At 33.6% G+C, this 21,045-nt stretch overlaps 2 protein-coding genes across 2 annotated transcripts; both read left to right on the forward strand.

Moving 5' to 3' along the window:
* Nucleotides 1-1,987: 1,987 nt before the first annotated feature.
* LOC21401285 (neutral/alkaline invertase 3, chloroplastic) lies at nucleotides 1,988-7,622 on the forward strand. Its single transcript, XM_010090451.2, has 7 exons — nucleotides 1,988-2,101; nucleotides 2,681-3,394; nucleotides 4,049-4,214; nucleotides 4,309-4,520; nucleotides 6,011-6,504; nucleotides 6,595-6,643; nucleotides 6,962-7,622. The coding sequence occupies exons 2-7, from the start codon at nucleotides 2,735-2,737 to the stop codon at nucleotides 7,286-7,288; spliced, it is 1,908 nt and encodes a 635-aa protein (XP_010088753.2). The 5' UTR covers nucleotides 1,988-2,101; nucleotides 2,681-2,734; the 3' UTR covers nucleotides 7,289-7,622.
* A 7,699-nt stretch (nucleotides 7,623-15,321) lies between these two features.
* Nucleotides 15,322-17,728, forward strand: LOC21401286 (serine/threonine-protein kinase D6PKL2). Its single transcript, XM_024173794.1, has 2 exons — nucleotides 15,322-16,012; nucleotides 16,857-17,728. The coding sequence occupies exons 1-2, from the start codon at nucleotides 15,429-15,431 to the stop codon at nucleotides 17,665-17,667; spliced, it is 1,395 nt and encodes a 464-aa protein (XP_024029562.1). The 5' UTR covers nucleotides 15,322-15,428; the 3' UTR covers nucleotides 17,668-17,728.
* Nucleotides 17,729-21,045: the final 3,317 nt, after the last annotated feature.

Genomic DNA, 21,045 nt, shown 5'->3' on the forward strand with positions numbered 1-21,045 from the left:
ACTCAATGCTGAGGAAAAATTTTAATAGGGTATATGGGTCGGGTTTTATTCGTTTTTTTGTTGTTAACGCATAGAAAAAAAAAATCATCTCAATAAGAATTAAAACAAAAAAGTTATAGCATTTTTAAGAATAGAAAAAATGAGTTCGAGTTTTTGAACTCGAGTTGAAGGGGAAACTTGAACTCGAGTTTTAGTCATAAACTCGAGTTTGAACTCAAGTTTAAACTCGAGTTTAAGCTTAAAAGAACATGAACTCGAATAAAATTGTAACTCGAGTTGCGTTTTTTTTAAGTTTTTCACTTAAAAGAACAAGCCCTAAATAATTGAAGAACTACCGGTGCAAATTACTCTAAAATATATTTAAGAGTAAATACTTATTATAATAATAATTTTAAAAAAAATTATGTGATTGAGTACTAAAATTACATTATTTATAAATTACAATTATAAAGAGTTAGATCTTAAGTAAATTCTACAAAATTAACTTATATTTTAAAGAGCTAACCTATTTATCTATACATATATATAAATTTCAATAGATGATGTTTGATGAATAATATTGTCTGGTTCGCTTCGCGGATTTGAGTTTTTAATTCGAATTGAAATGCGAAATTTTTTTAGAGCTTTTAACTGTAGCAAAAAAGTTAGATGTGACATTTTTTGAGAATTTTTAACTGTAGAAATCTAAAACTTCGGTGAAATGAACAAAGTCATGTCAACAAAAGCACGCTCGTTTTGATTGATAAGGGTTTTTTTTTTTTTTTTTTTTTTTTTTTTTTTTTTTTTTTTTTCTTTTTTTTTTTTTTCATAATTTTATATTTTTCATTCTTGCCTTTTGCTCCATTTATTTTTTTTCATAATTTTATATTTTTCATTCTTGCCCTCTTTTTTAACTTTTTTTCTTTTCATTTACTTAGATTAATTTCTTTTTCCTCATGTTATTCTACTTAGATATTTCTTTCTAATTGTGCCATAAAACTTATTTATTTTTCATTGTAGTCTTTTTTTCCTTTTTTTTTGTCTTGAAATTTCATTTTTCTTTTTGTTTTGCTCCCTTTTGTCCTAAAACTTATTTATTTCTTCATTTTGGCATTTTTAACCTTTTTTTTATTTGGTTCCTTTTACATTAAAACTTATCCATTTTTTCATTTGAGTACTTTTTTTACCATCTTTATTTTAGTCATGATTTTTTTTTATTTTGATTATTTTTGCCCTAAAACTTATTTATTTATATCAATTTTTGACCTTTTTTATTTTATTTTTACCCTAGAACTTTATCTTTTGGATTGATTACACAAATTCTCTATGAAATATGATCCTTGTTACACTTTATCTCCGATCTTTAAAAGATAATAAATGAAACTTATTTATTTCTTCATTTTAATTATTTTCTAATACTTTTTTATTTTTATTTTTAAATTTTAACTTTTTCGTTATGGTTCTTTTTATTCTAAAACTTATTTATTTATACATTTTGGTCTTTTTTTATCCTTTTATTTTTACTCTAAATTTTTTTCATTTTAGTCTATTTTATCTTAAAATTTATTTATTTCTTCATTTTAGTCTTTTTTTTAACTTTTTTTCTTCTTGCTTTAATTCTTTTATTTTGATTACTTTTACAATTTTATATTCAATTGTTATATATTTTTAACTATATTATGATAATTAAAACTTAAAGCATGAATTATTCTTCGCCCGCAAAGTACGTAGAGTTTAACCAGTATGATTTTAAGGTTGATAATCCTTTTCCATCCTGTTCGATATTTTTATCCTACACTGATTTCTGAAAAAAAAAAAAAAAAAAAAAAAAAAAAAAGGGAAACAAAAAAAAAAAACGGGCCTCAAAAAAATAAAAGGGAAGAAAAAGAAAAAAAGAATCAATCACGTGGGGACTGAAAAAGAGGAAAAGAAAAGTGAGAGACGTGGAATGTTTATATTTCATATATCTGTGATTTGTTAGTCTCGTACGTCCAAATTTCTTCTCTTTCAGTTTCGTCTCAGAATTATTTCCCCTTTCCTTATTATGCCTTAGCTTCATTTTCAGATTTTCCTCCATTTTCTCTTCTGGGCACCTGCAAATTGCTCTGTCTTTCTCATTTCGGTAAGCAATATTTTTGTTTTGGGTTTTTTGGGGCTTGTTCTGCTAATGTAAAAACGTTCATTTCTTTATATGAGCTTGCTTTGTTGTTATTATTTGGTGTCTTTACTGGGTACAAACATGCATGAATTCATAAATTGCTCCTCTTTTTTTGGGGGGTTTTTTTTTTTTGTGTGATGTTGGTAAAAAAAAAAAATCTTTGTTTCAAATCTTTGGCAAGTTTTTGAATTTTGGCTTCTGGGTTCGAATGAAATTGTATATTTGCGAATTGTGATTATTCTTTGTTTGACAGTCGAAATTGTAAATTATTAGTGCCCATATAGAAGAAATAATGAAATAATTTACATGTCTTTATTGTGATTTGTGATCTTCATGGGCTTTAATTATTTTCATTCGTACTTGGAATTTTTAAGACAGAACTATATGTTTTACTTATTTGCATATTCTTGGCGACATAATGCTTTTCAAGGATTATGATGCAACTGGATTGAATGTAAATTATGATCTCTTTCCCAGAAAATTTTTCGATTAATGTGTGCGTTACTATTGGAAATTTTCTCTGATTAAAGGTGTATTATTTAGGTCTCTGGCGCTGCTTTGATTCATTGTATAGTGAACCATTCGTATATTTGGCTAATGGGTTCTTCTGAAGCAGTTCTGCAAGTTTTTTCCAGAACTGTACCTCACCATTTTTTTACTGACTCATCTTTTGGAAAATTAAAATCCGATTCAACACATTCTTCTAAGAACTACATCAAATGCATAGACAAAAAGGTCTCCAAATGTATGCAATTGGGAAGTGGTCCATTTGGAAATATGACGATTTGTCGTCCATCACTTCAGAGTTGCAAGTGCCATCCGTCCGAAAGAGTTAGTGGGATAACTGCGGAAGATGTCAACGGGACATGGTTTGTAGATAATGCGAATAAGTTAAATACAATCAATGGTGTGGTGAATGGACCAAATGTTCTGGAGTTTCAGGATGTTCAACAATCGAAACAGGAAAAAGATGGTTTGACATCTAATGGTGCTAATGGAACAGTAGTCAGAGATGAGTTTCGTAAGATTAGTGTCGATTCCATTGAGGATGAAGCATGGAATTTGCTACGGGATTCTGTCGTTTACTACTGTGGCAGTCCTATTGGAACCATTGCCGCAACTGATCCGACCAGTTCCAATGTTTTGAACTATGACCAGGTCTTCATCCGTGACTTCATACCTGCCGGTATAGCTTTCTTATTGAAGGGAGAGTATGATATTGTTCGGAACTTCATCCTACATACACTTCAATTGCAGGTACTGTCATAATCCAATTAGACTGATTTTTTACTCTTTTACAAATAATTTTGTTGATTTCCCTGTCTTTGTTCTTTTTGTTGATAAAAGCAGAAACTTTCCTTGTATTGTTAAATTCTTCTGTTCATTTGCTTTTCCAATATGAAATTTGGCAACGTGATGCATTCATTTTTTTTTTTTAAATTCTAAATACTTATGGATCTTGCATGAACATATTCTTTGTCCAGTTCAATGTCTGAATGTAGTGCTAGTGCTTGTGTTAATATTGATCTCCGCAAATTATATCTGTGGATATTTCCAGTCGACAATTGTTTGCCAGAGCCGCGGAGGATTATTATACTACACAGACGCTTTTGTTGGACACCCTAATAGTAATCTCATATTGTCATACTGATTATTGTTACACCGTAAACACCTACACAATAACTGATGCTATACAATGCATGACAATTGATGCCATACAATATAGTATAAATACCATTTATTACGGCTTGCCAAGTGTTTTTTATTTTTTATTTTTTTATTATTATTTTTTTGCTTGGCATGCCAAGTTAAGGCTTAATTATTTTGCTTATAAATTGTTGTCATTGATGTTCATATGATTATTCTTTGAGCTTGTTGTATCACTCAGTGCACATAACTTTAATGTTGCAGAGCTGGGAGAAGACAATGGACTGCCATAGTCCTGGTCAAGGATTGATGCCTGCTAGCTTTAAGGTTCGCACAGTTCCCTTGGATGGTGATGGGTCGGCAACAGAAGAGGTACTTGATCCAGACTTCGGGGAGGCAGCAATTGGTCGTGTTGCACCTGTTGATTCTGGTAAATAACTTATCTGATCAAGTGTTTCAAATACAAAATACATGCTCACATTAGAATATGCTTAAAATTTCTATCCTCCTGTTATGAATTTCAGGATTGTGGTGGATTATCTTGTTACGCGCTTATGGAAAGTGCTCTGGCGATTTGTCTGTTCAAGAGAGAGTTGATGTACAAACAGGCATCAAGATGATACTAAAGCTCTGTCTTGCTGATGGTTTTGATATGTTCCCTACATTGCTAGTGACGGATGGCTCTTGCATGATAGATCGCCGTATGGGTATTCATGGACACCCTCTAGAAATCCAGGTAAATGCGCGCGCGCTCTTGCGTGTATGTGTGTGTGTGTGTGCGCGCGCGTGCTTGTGTGCACGCGCGGGCATAAGCTAGTCTTCTCCCGAGACAAACTAGTAATTGTCTTAGAGACATGGTTGATAAGTATTGGAATTGGGTGGAAGAAGAAGTTTGGGAAGTTTTTTTGGGGGTTAACTGTTCCATTATGGATGAAGGACTACTGAGTGATAGGTTCTGCGGAGAGGTAATAATACTCAGTTCCTCACCAGTCACAAAGGAGACTCAAGACTGCTTTTGGTGGTTGGCATTGTGTGACAATGATGATTGCTAGACCACACTTAGGTAACAATATGGAGTTCACAAGTTCAACAACTATCTTATGCCTTGTTTGAAGGAAGAAAGTTTGAACAAATGTGCACTTTGAGAATTTCAATAACTAATATGTTGGGAAATGGGTTTCCTTTGAGATGGGTTGATTTGTTCTGTTAGCGCTTGTAATGCTTGAGCGTTTTAGGCAATGCTTCTACATACCAGTACTTTTTTGATAAACAAAGTTTTATAGTGTTTATGTTCAAGAATGTGTTGAGCAGGACCCCTTTCCACCATACACCCTCTTCCGTTGAAAGATCTAATAAGAGGATTAAATCTCTTGTTCTCAGCCTTTTAGGTATTACCATTGTCTTTATCAGAATTAGTCCAATTCCCTTCTTAGTACTATGGTTTGTTGGAAAGTTTAACTTAACAGTGTAGAAAACGCTTCTTGTCTGTTGGTTGTTGGTTTATATAGGCTGAGAATGAGTATGGGTGATTGTTAAAATTTGTTTACCTTCTCGAGATTAGTTTTTTTTGTTTATTTATTCATTTATTTTTTAATGTTTTGTCGAGTCTCAGTACCGGAGAAATTTTGAGTGAAATTGATTCTTGCCTTTTTGTTTATTAACTATATGTATGCCTTTCTTATATAGAAACCAAACAATTGTTTCGGACTTGGGCCTAGGTTTAGTTTGATGTTGGAATGATATCATAATATTTAAGCAAATGATATTTTTGAGCGTGTGATAGTTTTCTCTAGGGAGTGCTGCATGAATGGTGCAAACATGGACTTTGGAAATATTGATTGTCTTAAACTGTTTTGCATGGTTGCTTGTCTACGCCAAAAGCAGTATTCAGAAGGCAATAAACTGAGGTGCAAACACCTGAGTAGAAAAAGTAGCATGTCAGGTTGGAATGGTCAATGTTCTAGCAAGAGTTGCAATCTTTGTATTTGTTGTCCTTGCCTATGACAGAATGCTAGAAGAGGCAACATTTTTAACTTAGTGGATTTGAATTTAGTAGTTCATGTACCAAGTTTTTCAGTTGTAAATTTACTTTTGGAAATAAGACAAAGAAACTTTTGATTGACCGGTCATGTAAACATCTATAGTATGTGCTCTTTTCTGTTTTTGTCCCCTATTTTCTGAGTAAGTTACGGGAATCCGGCCTTATATTGTATTTGATTCTTGCAGGCACTCTTTTATTCAGCATTACTTTGTGCACGTGAGATGCTTGCTCCCGAGGATGGATCAGCTGATCTTATCCGAGCACTTAACAATCGTCTCTTGGCTTTGTCATTCCACATCAGAGAGTATTATTGGATTGACATGAAAAAATTGAATGAAATCTACCGTTACAAAACTGAAGAATACTCATATGATGCTGTCAATAAATTCAACATTTACCCGGATCAAATTTCTCCTTGGTTGGTAGAGTGGATGCCCAGCAAAGGGGGTTACTTGATTGGAAACTTGCAACCAGCTCATATGGATTTCCGATTCTTTTCTTTAGGAAATTTGTGGTCCATAGTAAGCAGCCTTGCTACCATGAATCAATCACACGCCATTTTGGATCTTATAGAGGCCAAATGGGATGATTTGGTGGCTGACATGCCTTTTAAGATTTGTTATCCTGCTCTAGAAGGCATGGAATGGCAGATCATAACAGGCAGCGATCCCAAGAACACGTAATGTCCTAAACTTGTGCAACGAGATTGTCACCCATGCTTTGTTTTACTACTTTCTTAGTTTCACAGCCTTTTTTGTTTCTGATGCAGGCCTTGGTCTTACCACAATGCGGGTTCTTGGCCGACTCTGCTGTGGCAGGTTAGTTATCTTAACCTAGTAGTTATTTGGTTGTTAGTATGTGTGTCATTTCCATAGATCGACCAAAAGGTTGACGTTGGAGCACGTTATATAGGAATGAATAATGGTAGCTGTAGAGAGTGCACAAGGCTGTTTTCTCAGAGTGGTTTGGACCATAACTTTCCAGTGGTGCATAGAACAACTTGTATGTTCTTTGGAATATTTATAAATGGCTGACTGCTCGTGCATGATGAACCTGTTTTTGATTGAATGCGGATTGGTAGATTTACATAGAATGGTTATGCTATGTATTTGACATGTTTAAGGTGCCTTTCGCAGCTGACAGTTGCATGCATAAAGATGAACAGACCAGAGATTGCTGCTAAAGCTGTCGATGTTGCTGAGAAACATATATCACGAGACAAGTGGCCCGAATATTACGACACCAAGAGAGCAAGGTTCATTGGAAAACAAGCACACCTATATCAAACTTGGTCAATTGCAGGATACCTTGTTGCGAAGCTCTTGCTTGCTGATCCTAGTAAGGCCAGGATGTTGATAACCGAGGAGGATTCCGAGCTAGTCAATGCTTTCTCTTGCATGGTCAGTGCCAACCCGAGAAGAAAGCGCGGCCGGAAGACTTCAACACAGACCTACATAGTTTGAGTTCTCCGCAACCACTAATTTTAATGTGGTGTGATAGGTACTTGATTATTCTCCTGATATTATTATTTTTATCACTATTATTATTTTAGTGAACTATGATTGGAGTATAAGAGAAAGTTAGCTGAGTCTAAAATAGATTATATCTTCTTTTACATTTGTTTGCATGTATAGGCCTAAATGTTACACAGGCTTATTCATGTATATTAGATTATTAGTATTGTATTGTAAAGATGACAAAAGTCCTGAATGAGGTCCATAGATAGCACTGAATTGACTCAGGTGATAACATTACACCTAAATCTTATAAATATAAATATAATAAAAAAATATTGTTTCTGAGATTTAATTGTCTATTGAGAACTTTATGATTGCTTGCTAGCCCATTTAGTTGTGCCCTTTAATATTAAGTTATTCGATTGTCTAATCAATCATGGAAGATGTTTGCTGTATGATTATGTTGCGAGGCTGCTCATTGATTTTGAGCAAAATCTGGCTTTATAGGATACAATCTTTTTTGTTTAATTTTCAATTTTTGCGAGTACTTGAAAATGGTATTCTTGAAAAGACTGTTTGCTCATAGAAGAAACTGTGTTTAATTTTAAGGACAAGTTTTTATATTATCATGAAAGAAAAAATTTTTAAACAATTGAAACTAGAAAAATCGTAGATCAAAATTATTGCCTTTGGGATTTCTCTTTTAGACAACCATCATTTATTTCTCTAAGTGTAATTGTGTCTCTCCGCATAGTTAATTTTGGCTAAATGACTAAATATAAAATTAAGGAGGAATTTTGTGTGATTAGAAAAAATGCACGGGTGGATTTTGTGTGATTGAAAAAACATGAGGGAAATCTTAGCATTTTATAAAAACACCTGATATATTCTTGCATTTTGATTAAGACACATGGAAGATTTTGTTATTATCCCCGTAAAGTTAATGATCTTTAAGCAATTAATTAACAACTACAACTGTGTATTAGTATTGTTATGACAATGATATATTGCCCTAATCTGTTTTGGCCTTATTAACATTAATGTCTAAAGCCATATATTACTTCTTCAAAGTATTATCAACATTGTTGACACAAAGCGGCCAACAAGTATTTTAAGTTTTTTTTTTTTTCTTATTTATTTATTTATCTTTAAGTTGGTAAGATGGACAGCTCCTTTTTTTTTTTTTTTTTTTTTTTTTTCAAAATAATTGTACAACATGCAGGCAGTAAAGCGTTTCTTCTCACTCTTGTCTTTTATTTTAGAACTAATTTCATAAGTTCCCCTTAAATTTTGTATCTTGTTTCAACATGCTTTCAAACTTTGAAAATGTTCATTCCATCTCCCAAATTATGTACTCTAATTTAAAATAGCCCCATACATTTTTAAAACAAACAAAATGAGGATGTGATGCTACTTATACTTTTATAAATGCCCTCTAAACGATTGGTTTTAAATCAACTTGCCCTTAAATTATTATTTTTGTGTCAATTTGTCATTGTATTGGAAAAATTTATACAAAATTAGTAGTTCAGAGGATATTTATAAAATAACGTTAATTTAGGGGTTGTTTTGAAGCACTTTTCATATTTCAGGAGGTGTGAAAGGTATTCTTTTTAAAATTTAGATGCATGTTGAAGTATGGTATAAAATTCATAGTTACTTATGAATCTAATCCTTTCTTTTATTTTTTTCTTGAGCCTTAGATTTTGGATTCGTTATATGTTTTGCATGTGTCATTTTCATGGTACTTTTGAAGCATAACTTAGATTGATGGAACTTTGAATGCAGTCCCAATAGTTCTTCCTCTCATTCAACCTTCCCACCTCTGCCCCAACCTCCCCAGGAAAAAATTAATAAATAATGCATAAAGGAAAAACAATAACTTGGAAGAAAGAAAAAAAGGAAAAAAAAAAAAAAAAAAAAAAAAACAGAGATATGTTATAAGATATATTGCAGCTGAGGAGGTACTAAAGGCTGGAGGTACAAAAATAAGATGACAAATACAAGCTGGTTGAAAGGATCTTAGACAGTTAACCAAAACGTTTTCTAGAAATCCATGTGTGGAATTATGAAATAAACCATGAAGAGGTCAATTTTTTATTTAAATTTAATGCCTCTGGGCAAAAGGAAGAAGCTAAAAGTTCAATTTTGTCCAACTACTAAAGATAGATTGTTTGAGGTGTTTATTAGACATAAATTGCCCATTAAAATATTGCGCACTTAATATGTGATGTTGACTAAAGACCTAATCTTCTACTTGGACAAAATTTTCTTAGCTATAGACTCATTTTACCTGATAATCCACCCTTTAACAATGCTTATTAGTTCAGTGAAAAAAAAAAAAACTTCTTTTTGCTTGTTATTGAAGCATCAAAATGTAATGAAGTGCTTGGATTCCAACTTTTTGGTAATCTTTTTGCCCTTTTAACTTTTTTGAGCTATAAGAAAAAAAAAAAAATAAATAAAAGAAAAGTCCCCAAAATTATATGGGACATACCCTCAAAGAAGAAAATGATTGGTCCAAGTGGTGAGTATTATTACAGTAATCCTATTAGTTTTGACTGAAAAGCATTTTAGTGTTTTATTAGAGGTCACAGAAAGTACTGCATGTGCCTTTACAGTTTTCATAATTTTTCATTGATTTTTTTTTCTTTCCATTCCGAAAAGGGTTTACATAGTAAAAAAAGATTATATATATATATATTCTCATGAAAGGTAAAAGATTGCATTCTGTTGGTTTCTTTTTTCTTTCCTATTCCGACAAGGCGCTTTCCTTTCCTGTTGATGAACTATGCTGTCGAAAATACAAGAAAAAGAAAACCCAATACAGATAACGAAAATTATGTCCTTTAACTTTTATTTTGCCATTGGATAAGCTGATATCTTTCTCTTTTTCCCTTAATGTAAGAAAGAGAAATGCTAACGTTATTTTTTTTATCATTTTTTTTTGTCACTCTTACATTCACTGTTTGGCACTAAATTTTACTAACACATTTTCTGTTTAAATGATAATATAATATATTAGTAGAATTCACGTGTTAAATGATGAATGAAAAGAATAACAAAGAGAGTGGCAGAAAGAACAACGCTAACATTCCTCATATAAGAAAAGGCATATCCTGCATGAATTCTAAATCTAGCATGTAGAAATTGAGTGTATTGTGAGATTTTCTGACCTAAGTGTGTCATGAGATTATTTCATGTAAAAATGATTTTATAAAAATATCAACAACAACAACAAAAACAAGCTTTAATATTAAATTAATTGGGGTCGGTTATATGGATTTTTCATTTTCAGTTTGTTCTATTAAACACGAGATCCTCCTAAAACCTTAGATCTTGAAAGTCGTGCCTAACTACATTAGTCCAAGTAATTCTTTGTCTACCTCTTGCTTTCCTAGTACTAGGTATTTGGATGTTCTCCCAAACACAATATGTGCATCTAACGATCTACGTTGTACATGCCTGTACCACCTCAGACGGTTTTCTCGTACCTTATCTTCTACTGGTGCTACACTTACTTTACTACGAATAACTTCATTCCGTATGCGATCCATCCTCGTATGGCCACTCATTCATCTTAACATACGCATCTCCGCCACATTCATCTTGTATATTTGTTGTCTCTTGATGGCCCGATTCACTACCATATAACATAGCTGGGCGAATTGTTGTCCTATAGAATTTTCTTTTCAACTTAATAAGCATCTTATCATCACATAAAACTCCCGTGGCATATTATCATCACATAACTCCGCCTATACGGTGATTTGTATAGCCGGTCGTAAACCCGGGTAATTGAGGAAGATTACGGTAGGTTGACAGCCAACGTAAAAATATATCACTTTACATGAATTTCTCATTTAAAAGAAAAATGATAATAAATTTATCTATGGCAGATTAATGTTATTTGTTTTTAAAATTATTGTTATGCAGAACTAATTTCATGTTGTACCGTTTATTTGTAGGTGTTATAATGCAGGTCTATACACATATATAGATATATATATATATATATATATATATATAAATGTATATATTTTTTTTCTTTTTCATATAATATTTCTGGTTGGTATTGCATCAGCTGGCAGAAAGGCACATAAAGAACAGAATTCAGTATAAATAGACTAAATAAATTTAGAGATAGAGACATGCATGCATATTTTTCTAGGGGTTTAAGCATTTTTTGTATATATTAATTTGTTATAAAAAGAAAATTTTGCTTGCTTGACCAATCCTCTCTAATTGATAGCATTATAAAGGAATACAACAAATAGTCTCCGGAGGTTTTGAACACTCATCTTAGATTTATGAAAGCTTAATTTAGAAGCTTAGATATGAAAAAAAAAAAAAAAAAAAAAAAAAAAAAAAAAAAAAAAATTGTGTTAAAAACTTGCAAAATGAAAAAAAAAAAAAAGAAAAAAGAAAAAAAAGTTGTGTTAAACACTTGCAATATGTGGTGGTAGGTATTGTGTGGAGCTATAAAATAATATTATGTGATAAAAGATGAGTCACCAAACGTACTAAAAATCTGTGTGGTTCTTAATTTCTGAAATCACGACTCACAGTGACCAAACAAAAATCGGCAAAGTCTCTCTTTCAACCTCTGTAATCAAAGCTCACGGCCAGCCCATCAATGGCAGACTAAAAACCCCAACAGCACCAACAAGTTTTCATCATATTTATTGCAATAAAGTTATGAGAGGCAATTGAGTTCAAAACCATAAAATAAAGTTACGAGAGGCAAGAGTTTAAAACCGAAATTAAAGCTATTAAGGGATTTTTACAGTAGGATCTTGTCCTTTTTAACCATCAATAATTACCGTAATTTTAACTATCGAAATAAGATTTCAAGAGTATAATTTATGAATGTCTACGTTAAAAATTTATAGCGCGTGATATATAGCCGCAACAATAACATATCATAACGTTAAAAATATAATTCAACGATCAAAATAGCAAGAATTACCGATAGTTAAAAATGATACATAATATCAAAGAAAAACTTAAAAAATAATCCCAAAAAAGTCAATTCATTTAGAACTTGGATTAGGATTCCAATTAAAGAGATTTCTTTTTCTCGCCCCAGATGTCACAATCAGCAGCTTTCCCACCTAACTAGTCACTAATTTCCCCATCTAATTATCTCTCATGCCCAAATCCGGTTAACAAAGCTCAAAACACAAGAAATCACTAATGAAGAATTCGAAGTTCTAACATATTAGGCCCCGTTCATTTCACCGATTTGAGTTAGAATTCAATTTTTGCTATATACAGTAAAAAATTCTCACATAAAATCACATTTTAACTGGAATTAAAAATTTGAATCAGCGAACTAAACGAGTTCTAATTTTGTCAATGGAGCCCCATTTAGAGTTTTTTTTTTTTTTTTTTTTTTTTTTTTTTTTTTTTTTTTTGTTGTATATTAAACATTACCTTGTTGGTAAGTTTTTTATTAAAAAAAAAATTGTCTGGTCACTATTGAATTTTGTTAATTTTACCTATTTTTATTTTTTATGTGATTTTAATCCCCTTACATATCCTGGCCGTATTTATTTTGTTGTTAGAAATGATAAGCCAATCGTCACGTCATTAAACTGAAAGTGCATAGCATGGTATTTATCCATCATTCTTACCTTCTTCTTCTTTTAATTTTTTTTTTCTTTTTTCTTTTTTTTAGCCAAAAATTCCTCTAATAAGCGAGATTATCAAAGTTTTAATACTGTTTCCATTTAGAAATACCGTTATTATTGTGAATTGGCATGATTTTCATAAGCAGAATAATTAAAGGCAATCTCCAACATTTTTATGAACAATATGATACATGTTGAAGGGTCAAGACACCAGTCAATGTTATGGTGTTCATGGGACTGAATATACGTTTATAATGTGTTTTTTTCCTCCTCTTTTTTTCCCTTAAGTTAAAATACCCACACCTTATATTTTAAATTAATTTTATAAATACCCCCCCTAACTATAGAATTTATGTCAGGTTGCTCATTGATTTTTATTGGGGTCATTGCACTCCTCAATTACGTGCAATAGTTAAAATACTGATTACTTCGAAATCCATCTATAATACTAATAAGAGGCTAATGTAACACTAATTGTAATTTCATAAATACCCTTGAAATATGTGTCAACTTTTCTAATTTATAAAAAGCGGTTACTGCATCCCCCAACTAAATAAAAGTGTTCAAAAACACCCCATTTCATCCATTGTCCACAAAACCAACAAAATGACTAACATAAGTATTCAAAAATAGGTTGCGGAAGTTGATTTGGTAAAAACAATTTAACTAAGCATAAATAAATACAATTTATGCAACTTCCCGTCCACTCCTCACGACTTGCCCATGTAGGTTGCCCGGGGAGGGATGCAGTAGCGCGTGTGTAGAGAAATTATTCAGTACACCAGGTGCATCACGTCATATTATTTATGTAGTACACCGTCCAATAAAATTGTATCATTTAGACATTTTATCTATGCCAACTTTTCACTTTTACTTTTCTCTTTCTTAATAGGTATTTGCATTGAATGCCCATTAAGAAAGAGAAAAATAAAAGTGAAAAGCTTATATAGACAAAATGTCCAAATGGTACAATCTTATTGGACGGGTGTACCATATAAGTAATATGACGTGGTACACCCGGTGTACTAAATAATTTCTCGTGTGTGTATCCTGTTTTTTTTTTTTTAATTTGATATCATTTACTAATTTTACTAATTTTTGTTTTTTTACCATTTTTTTCTTGTTTCTTTTTTTTTTGGGGATTAAACGGGTGTTTTGGACTTTTTTTTAAAGAAAAAATTGCATTTCATTAAAATACTAATAAATAATCGTGTTAGTATAATTAAACGAGTGTTTTAGACTATTATATATCGTTGAGGGGGTGGAATGAGCTCTTTCTGAAAAATAGGGGAACATTAACTTGAAGTCTATAATTCACGCAATTTAAAACATTAAAATCCTATTTACATGTGTACTAACTTTCTTTCTATTTATCACTAATATTGTTGTGTAGCATCAACTTTTAGTGCAATCACGCTTATGATACTTTTCTATCAAAAATCACACTTATGATACGGGCGATTAAACTATAAATTATATTCTTAAAAAAAAAAAAAAAAAAAAAGTTAGATTACACAATGCTTTTGTTGACGTTCAACTTTTGTTTTCTACTTGAATTCCATGGAAGATAGGACACTGCTTGATTTTTATTACATGATTAGATATAGGACACTGCATAATGTCATACCATTATTCATTTGTGGACTTGTAACAAAATATATTCTGTTTATTACAACAATCTCATTAGAAATTACATAATCCTTTTAGATTATCTAAATCTGCTATTGATATATTCCATAATTGTTTTCCTTCATGTATCTACTTTTTCTAAATGACAATTTGATTCCCTCAACCAGCCATATCCAGTGACCATTAAGGAATAAAATTTCATTAAAGCTTGCAAAATAAAATATTTAAAATTATCGCTGGACGACATTCAAAGACAACAACAATATATCATCAACTTGCTCATTATTCAATAAAAGGAATGTCATGCTTAAAGATAGTAAACCATAATCAACACTTAAATCTTACATATCTTATAATAGCATTTCTAATGTATTGTATTTGCACTTTCAATATATATATATGTATATGTATATGTCTGTATATATATAATTGTACAATAATTCCCCTTTCCATATTCTTCAAAAAATAAAAGAATCTTCTTTCCATTTATAAAATACATATCAATATTAGTATTACTTACCCTACTGGCCAAACAGTGCTAATAAAAGAACATAGATAAAAATAGGAAAATTACATATAAATAATTTAAATGCCAATTATGGAATGCCAAGGACAGAGCTGGAAATTGACATCAAACTATTGGGCCCACAATGGGCCCTCGTCGAATAAAGGCCATCCAAATGGCCCATCGCTCCATTTTGCCGGCCCATACTGCCGAGTCCCACCCCTTTTTAAACCTCTTCCTTCTCATTCCCTCTTTTCCCACTGTCACTCCTCAACTCCTCTCTCTCTCTCCGCCTCCCTCTCCGACGATCGATCCTCCGCTTTCCGATCAAAATCTCCTTGCCGTCACCGCCGCCATTTCAGCCTTCGATTTCACCTCAATGGAGCAGTGCGCTGACGATCTCGCCGACGACCTGGACAGCATAAGCTTCAACTCCACGACGACGACGGCGACCACCGCCGTCGGGACGAAGAGGAGCACGAGCTCCGGCTCCGAATCTACGACGACGCGGACGGCGTCGAGCCTTCTCTCCTCCTCCTCCTCCCTATCGAAGCCCCACGCGCCGTCGTGCGACCCGTGCTGGGACGCGATCCGGCGCGTGAGCAAGTCGGAGTCCGGCGGCGAGCTCGCACTCGGTTTTGGTGACCTCCGTTTCGTGCACCGCCTCGGGAGCGGCGACATCGGCAGCGTGTACCTGGTGGAGCTCAGGGGCGGAAGCAATGGCTGTTTGTTCGCCGCGAAAGTGATGGACAAGAAAGAGCTCGCGAGCAGGAACAAGGAGAGTAGGGCGAGGATAGAGAGGGAAATTCTCGAGATGCTGGACCACCCGTTCTTGCCGACGCTCTACGCCGCCATCGAATCGGCGCGGTGGTCGTGCCTCCTCACCGAGTTCTGCCCCGGCGGCGACCTCCACGTGCTCCGCCAGCGCCGACAGGAGAAACGTTTCGACGAATCCGCCGTCCGGTGCGTACGGTTTCTTCCATTTCTGTGTTATTGGTTTCTTTTTGCATGTTTTGATGTATTAATTTTATTGTTATTTTTATTTTTTGTGTATTTTTTATGTATTTATTTTAAACTGCGAGATTGTGAATGATATGATGCATCGTAATGTGTGGATCCTTGTTCGTTGCATTCTGTGGGGTCCAGGGGATTAATCTGCGACGGGACGTCATTTGATTTGCGATCCCACTTCGCTTTTGGTGGGTCTGTCGTGCACTAGATCATAATTTAGAAACAACAAATTAGCAGTAGACGACCTTTTCATTTTGTTATGAAGAACAACGAAGAATAATTATAAGAATCGAGCTTATATGGCTGTCTAAATTATTGCAAAAAAATCAGCAACAGTAAAGGGGAAACAATTAATTTCTCTTGTTTTTCCATTTCTAATTCCATTCTTGACAGGAAATTTTATATAAGGACCATTATTGTCCGTAATTTTCAACTTTCCAATTTCTTTCCCGGGATTCATGGCTGTTTTTAACCTTTTATTTTTATTTTTCTGAATGATTTATTTTATTTACTTAATATAAAAAATTAGAAAAGATATAACTAAAAGCAGTTGGCTACCTACGTGACTCTTGTGCATTTCATCACGGTGGACCCTATCGTATAAGATCACTTTCATTCTTTTATTACTATTAAATTAAATTAAATATTAATTTCTTTTTTTTTTTTGACAAAAGTACCTATAATATTCCAGTTGGGCCAACCATACTTTAAATACAGTTTTAATTCGAAGTAGGCCCCACCTAATACCTTAACTCTCTGAAGCTGAATTTTGCCTTTGTTTTTTGATTGGTGGAAGGTTCTACGCGTCAGAGGTAATCGTAGCGCTGGAATATCTCCACATCATGGGCATAATCTACCGCGACCTGAAACCAGAGAATGTCCTCGTCCGATCCGACGGTCACATCATGCTCACCGACTTCGACCTCTCCTTAAAATCCGACGGCTCCGCTTCAACGGCCCACCTCGCCTCCAACCACGACCCGCCCGTCATCGCACCCAACCCCGACTACTACCCGATCGACCAACCCCCATTCGCCACGTCATCATGCATAATTCCGAACTGCATCGTCCCGGCAGTTTCGTGCTTCCGTCCCAGACGCCGCCGCAAGAAGAAGCTCTACTCCGGCCACGGCGGCCCTCCGGAGATCGTTGCCGAGCCGATGGACGTTCGGTCGATGTCGTTCGTCGGAACGCACGAGTATTTGGCTCCGGAGATCGTCTCCGGCGAGGGCCACGGCAGCGCAGTCGACTGGTGGACCCTCGGGATCTTTATCTTCGAGCTTTTCTACGGTGTGACGCCGTTTAAGGGGTTCGATCACGAGCTCACGCTGGCGAACATCGTGGCCCGGGCGTTGGAGTTCCCTAAGGAGCCGAGCATCCCAAGCCCGGCGAAGGACCTGATATCGCAGCTACTAGTGAAGGACCCCACCAGGAGAATGGGGTCCACCATGGGAGCTACCGCCATCAAGCACCACCCCTTCTTTAACGGCGTTAATTGGGCATTGTTGCGGTGTGCTTCGCCGCCGTTTGTTCCCCGGCCGGTGAATTACTCCGATTTTGTACAAGCCGATCTCCAAGGAACTGATAACTCAATAGAGTATTATTAGTTTAAGTTACATAAATAAAAAAAGGAGAAAAAGAAAAGAGAAGGTTCATGGATGGATTATACAACTAAATTGTGATTATATAAATTCTTTACATGGGGATGGGGGTATAGTACCGGTAGTAGTGAGCGTTTCTGAAGGATCTAATTTCAATTGCCTTCTCGTTCTCGGTTATATGTATTTTTTTTTTTTACTCTTTACTAGGATATTCATTTGAGAAATGCTTGGCATCACGTGATGTCTAATACCACAACTAATCATGGCAGGTTTTGGTGTCGTTCATTTTACGTATTCGAGTTTTCAATTCGAGCTGAGATATGATATTTTTTAAAAGTTTTTCACTGTAACAAAAAAAATTAGACGTTATATTTTCTGAAAACTTTTTACCATAAAAATTTAAAACTGAAAACTTAAATCGGTGAAATGAACAAGTCCTTTATATATATATATATATATATATATATAGTCTGTATTGCGCTCACAATTTTTTAATAGTATGCAGTGTTGGACATTATTGGTGCCCTCTAGCAATGTTGATAATGTTTAGAAACTTGGATTCCTATATTTAGAACAGGAATTCTGGGGAAGAGTGGGGGCATTAATTAAAAGAAAGGATATTTATATCCTTCTTGTTTTGTTATTATTGAGATGTGGGTTAAGTAGCAGAAGATTGTTGTAATAGCAGTGGTTAATAAGCCTAACTGTAGATGCGTGGTCCGGAGCCGGCAATGCACATGGAAAGGGGCGTGATCTGGATTGTTGACCCAAATTATTAGGCTGGAATTGAGATTAGTTGTTCCCTTTGGAAATCAAGATTTCAAGCCCCACCCACATGCACTTGTTTAGAGTACGTCGAGGAAAAGGATTAAAGAAAAGCAAAATTCACATGTCTCCATCCCTTTTTTTTTTTTGGACTCGTACCACTGCCTATCCATCACTTGTAGTTACAATGTGCCATGATGTTTCTCCTCTACGTTTTACAAGTGTACATAAAAAAAAGGAGAAAATTTCTCAGCTTATTGTTAGAGTGTATGAATTTAGATTTTCACTAATTTTTTTTACTAATACCTTTTCAACTAATATAATTATTTGTTACAAAAGATATTTATAAAAAATAAAGAATAAAAATTTAGACTCAGACTCTAATGCTATGTTTGGTAGGAAGGAAAGAAAATATGATAGAAAGAAAATATGAAAGTGATGGAAAATAACAATGATGGAAAGAAAATTGATTTTCTTTTATGTTGTTTGGTATGAGAAGATGAAAAAAAAATAAACTTACCTTCACTTGTTTGGTATTGAAAGTTAAATTGGGAGGAAAGAAAAAATCTTACTCGTAAATTACTTTTATACCCTTAAATTTTTTGCTTGGATGTTAATAGAGAAAAGGATAGTTTAGTAACGTTGCTCACTTTAATGAGTTATCCCTATTTTTCATTTCATTTTCTGCCCACTTGTGGAAAGAAAAAAAATAGTGGGGCCCACATGTATTATTTTTCACTCTATTTTCTCTTCCTTTCTCTTTTATCTCCTACCAAACAACCTACATTTTCATTTTTCTTCCTAAAATCTCTCCACCTTCTTCCTTCCTTCTACTTTTCTTTCCTACCAAACATACTCTAAAAGATATTTGTCTCCTTTTTAACCTTTGTCAATTTCAGGTCTTTAGTGGAGGGTTGTCTCATCCTTGAACCCTTCCCAAAAGTTTGTTTTTATTTGCGCTCTACCCGGCCTCCAATGTATGAATAACAACTTTTTTTTTGCATTCGGATCCCCAAACTTTTTGTTTAAAATTTGAACAATCGGCTCCTCAAACTCCCATTTTTTTTAGCACTTGAGTCGTGATCTGAAAAATTTGGACAATTGAGTCTTCAAACTCGTATTTAGTTGTACTTGGTTCCTCCTATTTATTGTTAAATTTTTTTTGTCCAAATTTTCAAAATAGGAATCCAAATGCTAAAAGTCAAGAAGTTTGGAAATCTTAAACGCAAAAAACCCAAACAAGAGCTGTCAGATTACCGCCAAATAAGGCTAGCTAACTTTAGTATTCTACTAGTCTAACTGTTCGTGTACAGTTCAAAACTTTTCGCTATAATATTTGTATTACATACCACAAGCAACTTCACTACATTACAAATCCAATACTGATACAATAAACCTTCGGTAATATTTAGGCCTCGTTCACTTCGCGGATTCGAGTTTTCAATTCGAGCTGAGATGTGACATTTTTTGAGAGCTTTTCACTGTAGCAAAAAAAGTTAGATGTGACATTTTCTGAGAGCTTTTTACTATAGAAACCTAAAACTGAAAACTCGAATCGGTGAAATGAACAAGGCCTTAGACTCCGTTCATTTCACCGATTCGAGTTTTCAGTTTTAGATTTGTACAGTAAAAAGCTCTCAGAAAATGTCACATCTAACTTTTTCTGTTACAGTAAAAAGCTCTTAAAAAATATCATATATCAGCTCGAATTAAAAACTCGAATCCACGAAGTGAACGAGGCCTTAATAATTAGTTCGAAGTTACAGTTTCTTAGACCTTGTTTAATTCATGAGTTCAAATGTCATTCACAAAACAAGAGGGCCAAGTGAAAAACAAACAATACTTCAAGGTATAAGCTGTAATTTAGGGCGCGTTTGGAACTCGTTCTAAAATAATTTTATTTTTTATATGAAAATGAAAATGAAAACGTTTTTAATCTCAGATAAAAATTAATTTTAAAAATGCGTTTGGTAATTTTATCAAGAGATTATTTTCAATATAAAAAACTTATTATTGTCTCTGTATCTTCTCTCTGCTCGAGAGAGGAGAAAACGAAAATAAAAAATGAAAAACGACTAAAAGTCGCTTTTCATTTCTCTCTCATTTTACACTAAACCAAAAAATCATTTTTATTTCCGTTTTTTGTCTTTATTATGTCAAATACCGTTTTAAAAATATTTTTATTTTTTTCTTGAAAAACGTGAAAAATAAAAACGGGATCAATTCTAAACACGGCCTTAATGTTTGCTCTGATGGTCATGATTTTTTCTATTTGCTAAATCTACGAGCAGCTTCTAATGGAGTAGGCAACTTTATCTATTTATTTGCTTGGATTATTATGGAATAGTTAGCTTTTTAACATTTTGGATAGTTCTAGCCTTGATTTTATCTTTGTTCTCTTATTTTTAATCTTGTAGAGGATAATCTTTATTTATTAAATGTAATATGATGGTATATAAATACTGAAGTTTAAAATAGTGGATATACTTTTTGAACAAAGGTAACATGCATGGTATAAAAAAGTTAATACGATATAGTTATTGGACCAAAGTAACAATTTCTTAGTAGTTAATGAAGGAATAACATAACCGTTATTAAAAAAAAAAAAAAAAAAAAAAA

Source organism: Morus notabilis, unplaced genomic scaffold (assembly GCF_000414095.1).
Source record: "Morus notabilis unplaced genomic scaffold, ASM41409v2 Scaffold521, whole genome shotgun sequence".
Lineage (NCBI taxonomy): Eukaryota > Viridiplantae > Streptophyta > Magnoliopsida > Rosales > Moraceae > Morus > Morus notabilis.

Bases quoted from the DNA above. Each gene is read 5' to 3' on its own strand.
- LOC21401285 (XM_010090451.2), top strand. From the start codon at position 2,735: ATGGGTTCTTCTGAAGCAGTTCTGCAAGTTTTTTCCAGAACTGTACCT. The intron at 4,215-4,308 runs GTAAATAACTTA...TATGAATTTCAG, and splicing joins TGTTGCACCTGTTGATTCTG to GATTGTGGTGGATTATCTTG. The intron at 6,644-6,961 runs GTTAGTTATCTT...TGCCTTTCGCAG, and splicing joins GGCCGACTCTGCTGTGGCAG to CTGACAGTTGCATGCATAAA.
- LOC21401286 (XM_024173794.1), top strand. From the start codon at position 15,429: ATGGAGCAGTGCGCTGACGATCTCGCCGACGACCTGGACAGCATAAGC. The intron at 16,013-16,856 runs GTGCGTACGGTT...GATTGGTGGAAG, and splicing joins TTCGACGAATCCGCCGTCCG to GTTCTACGCGTCAGAGGTAA.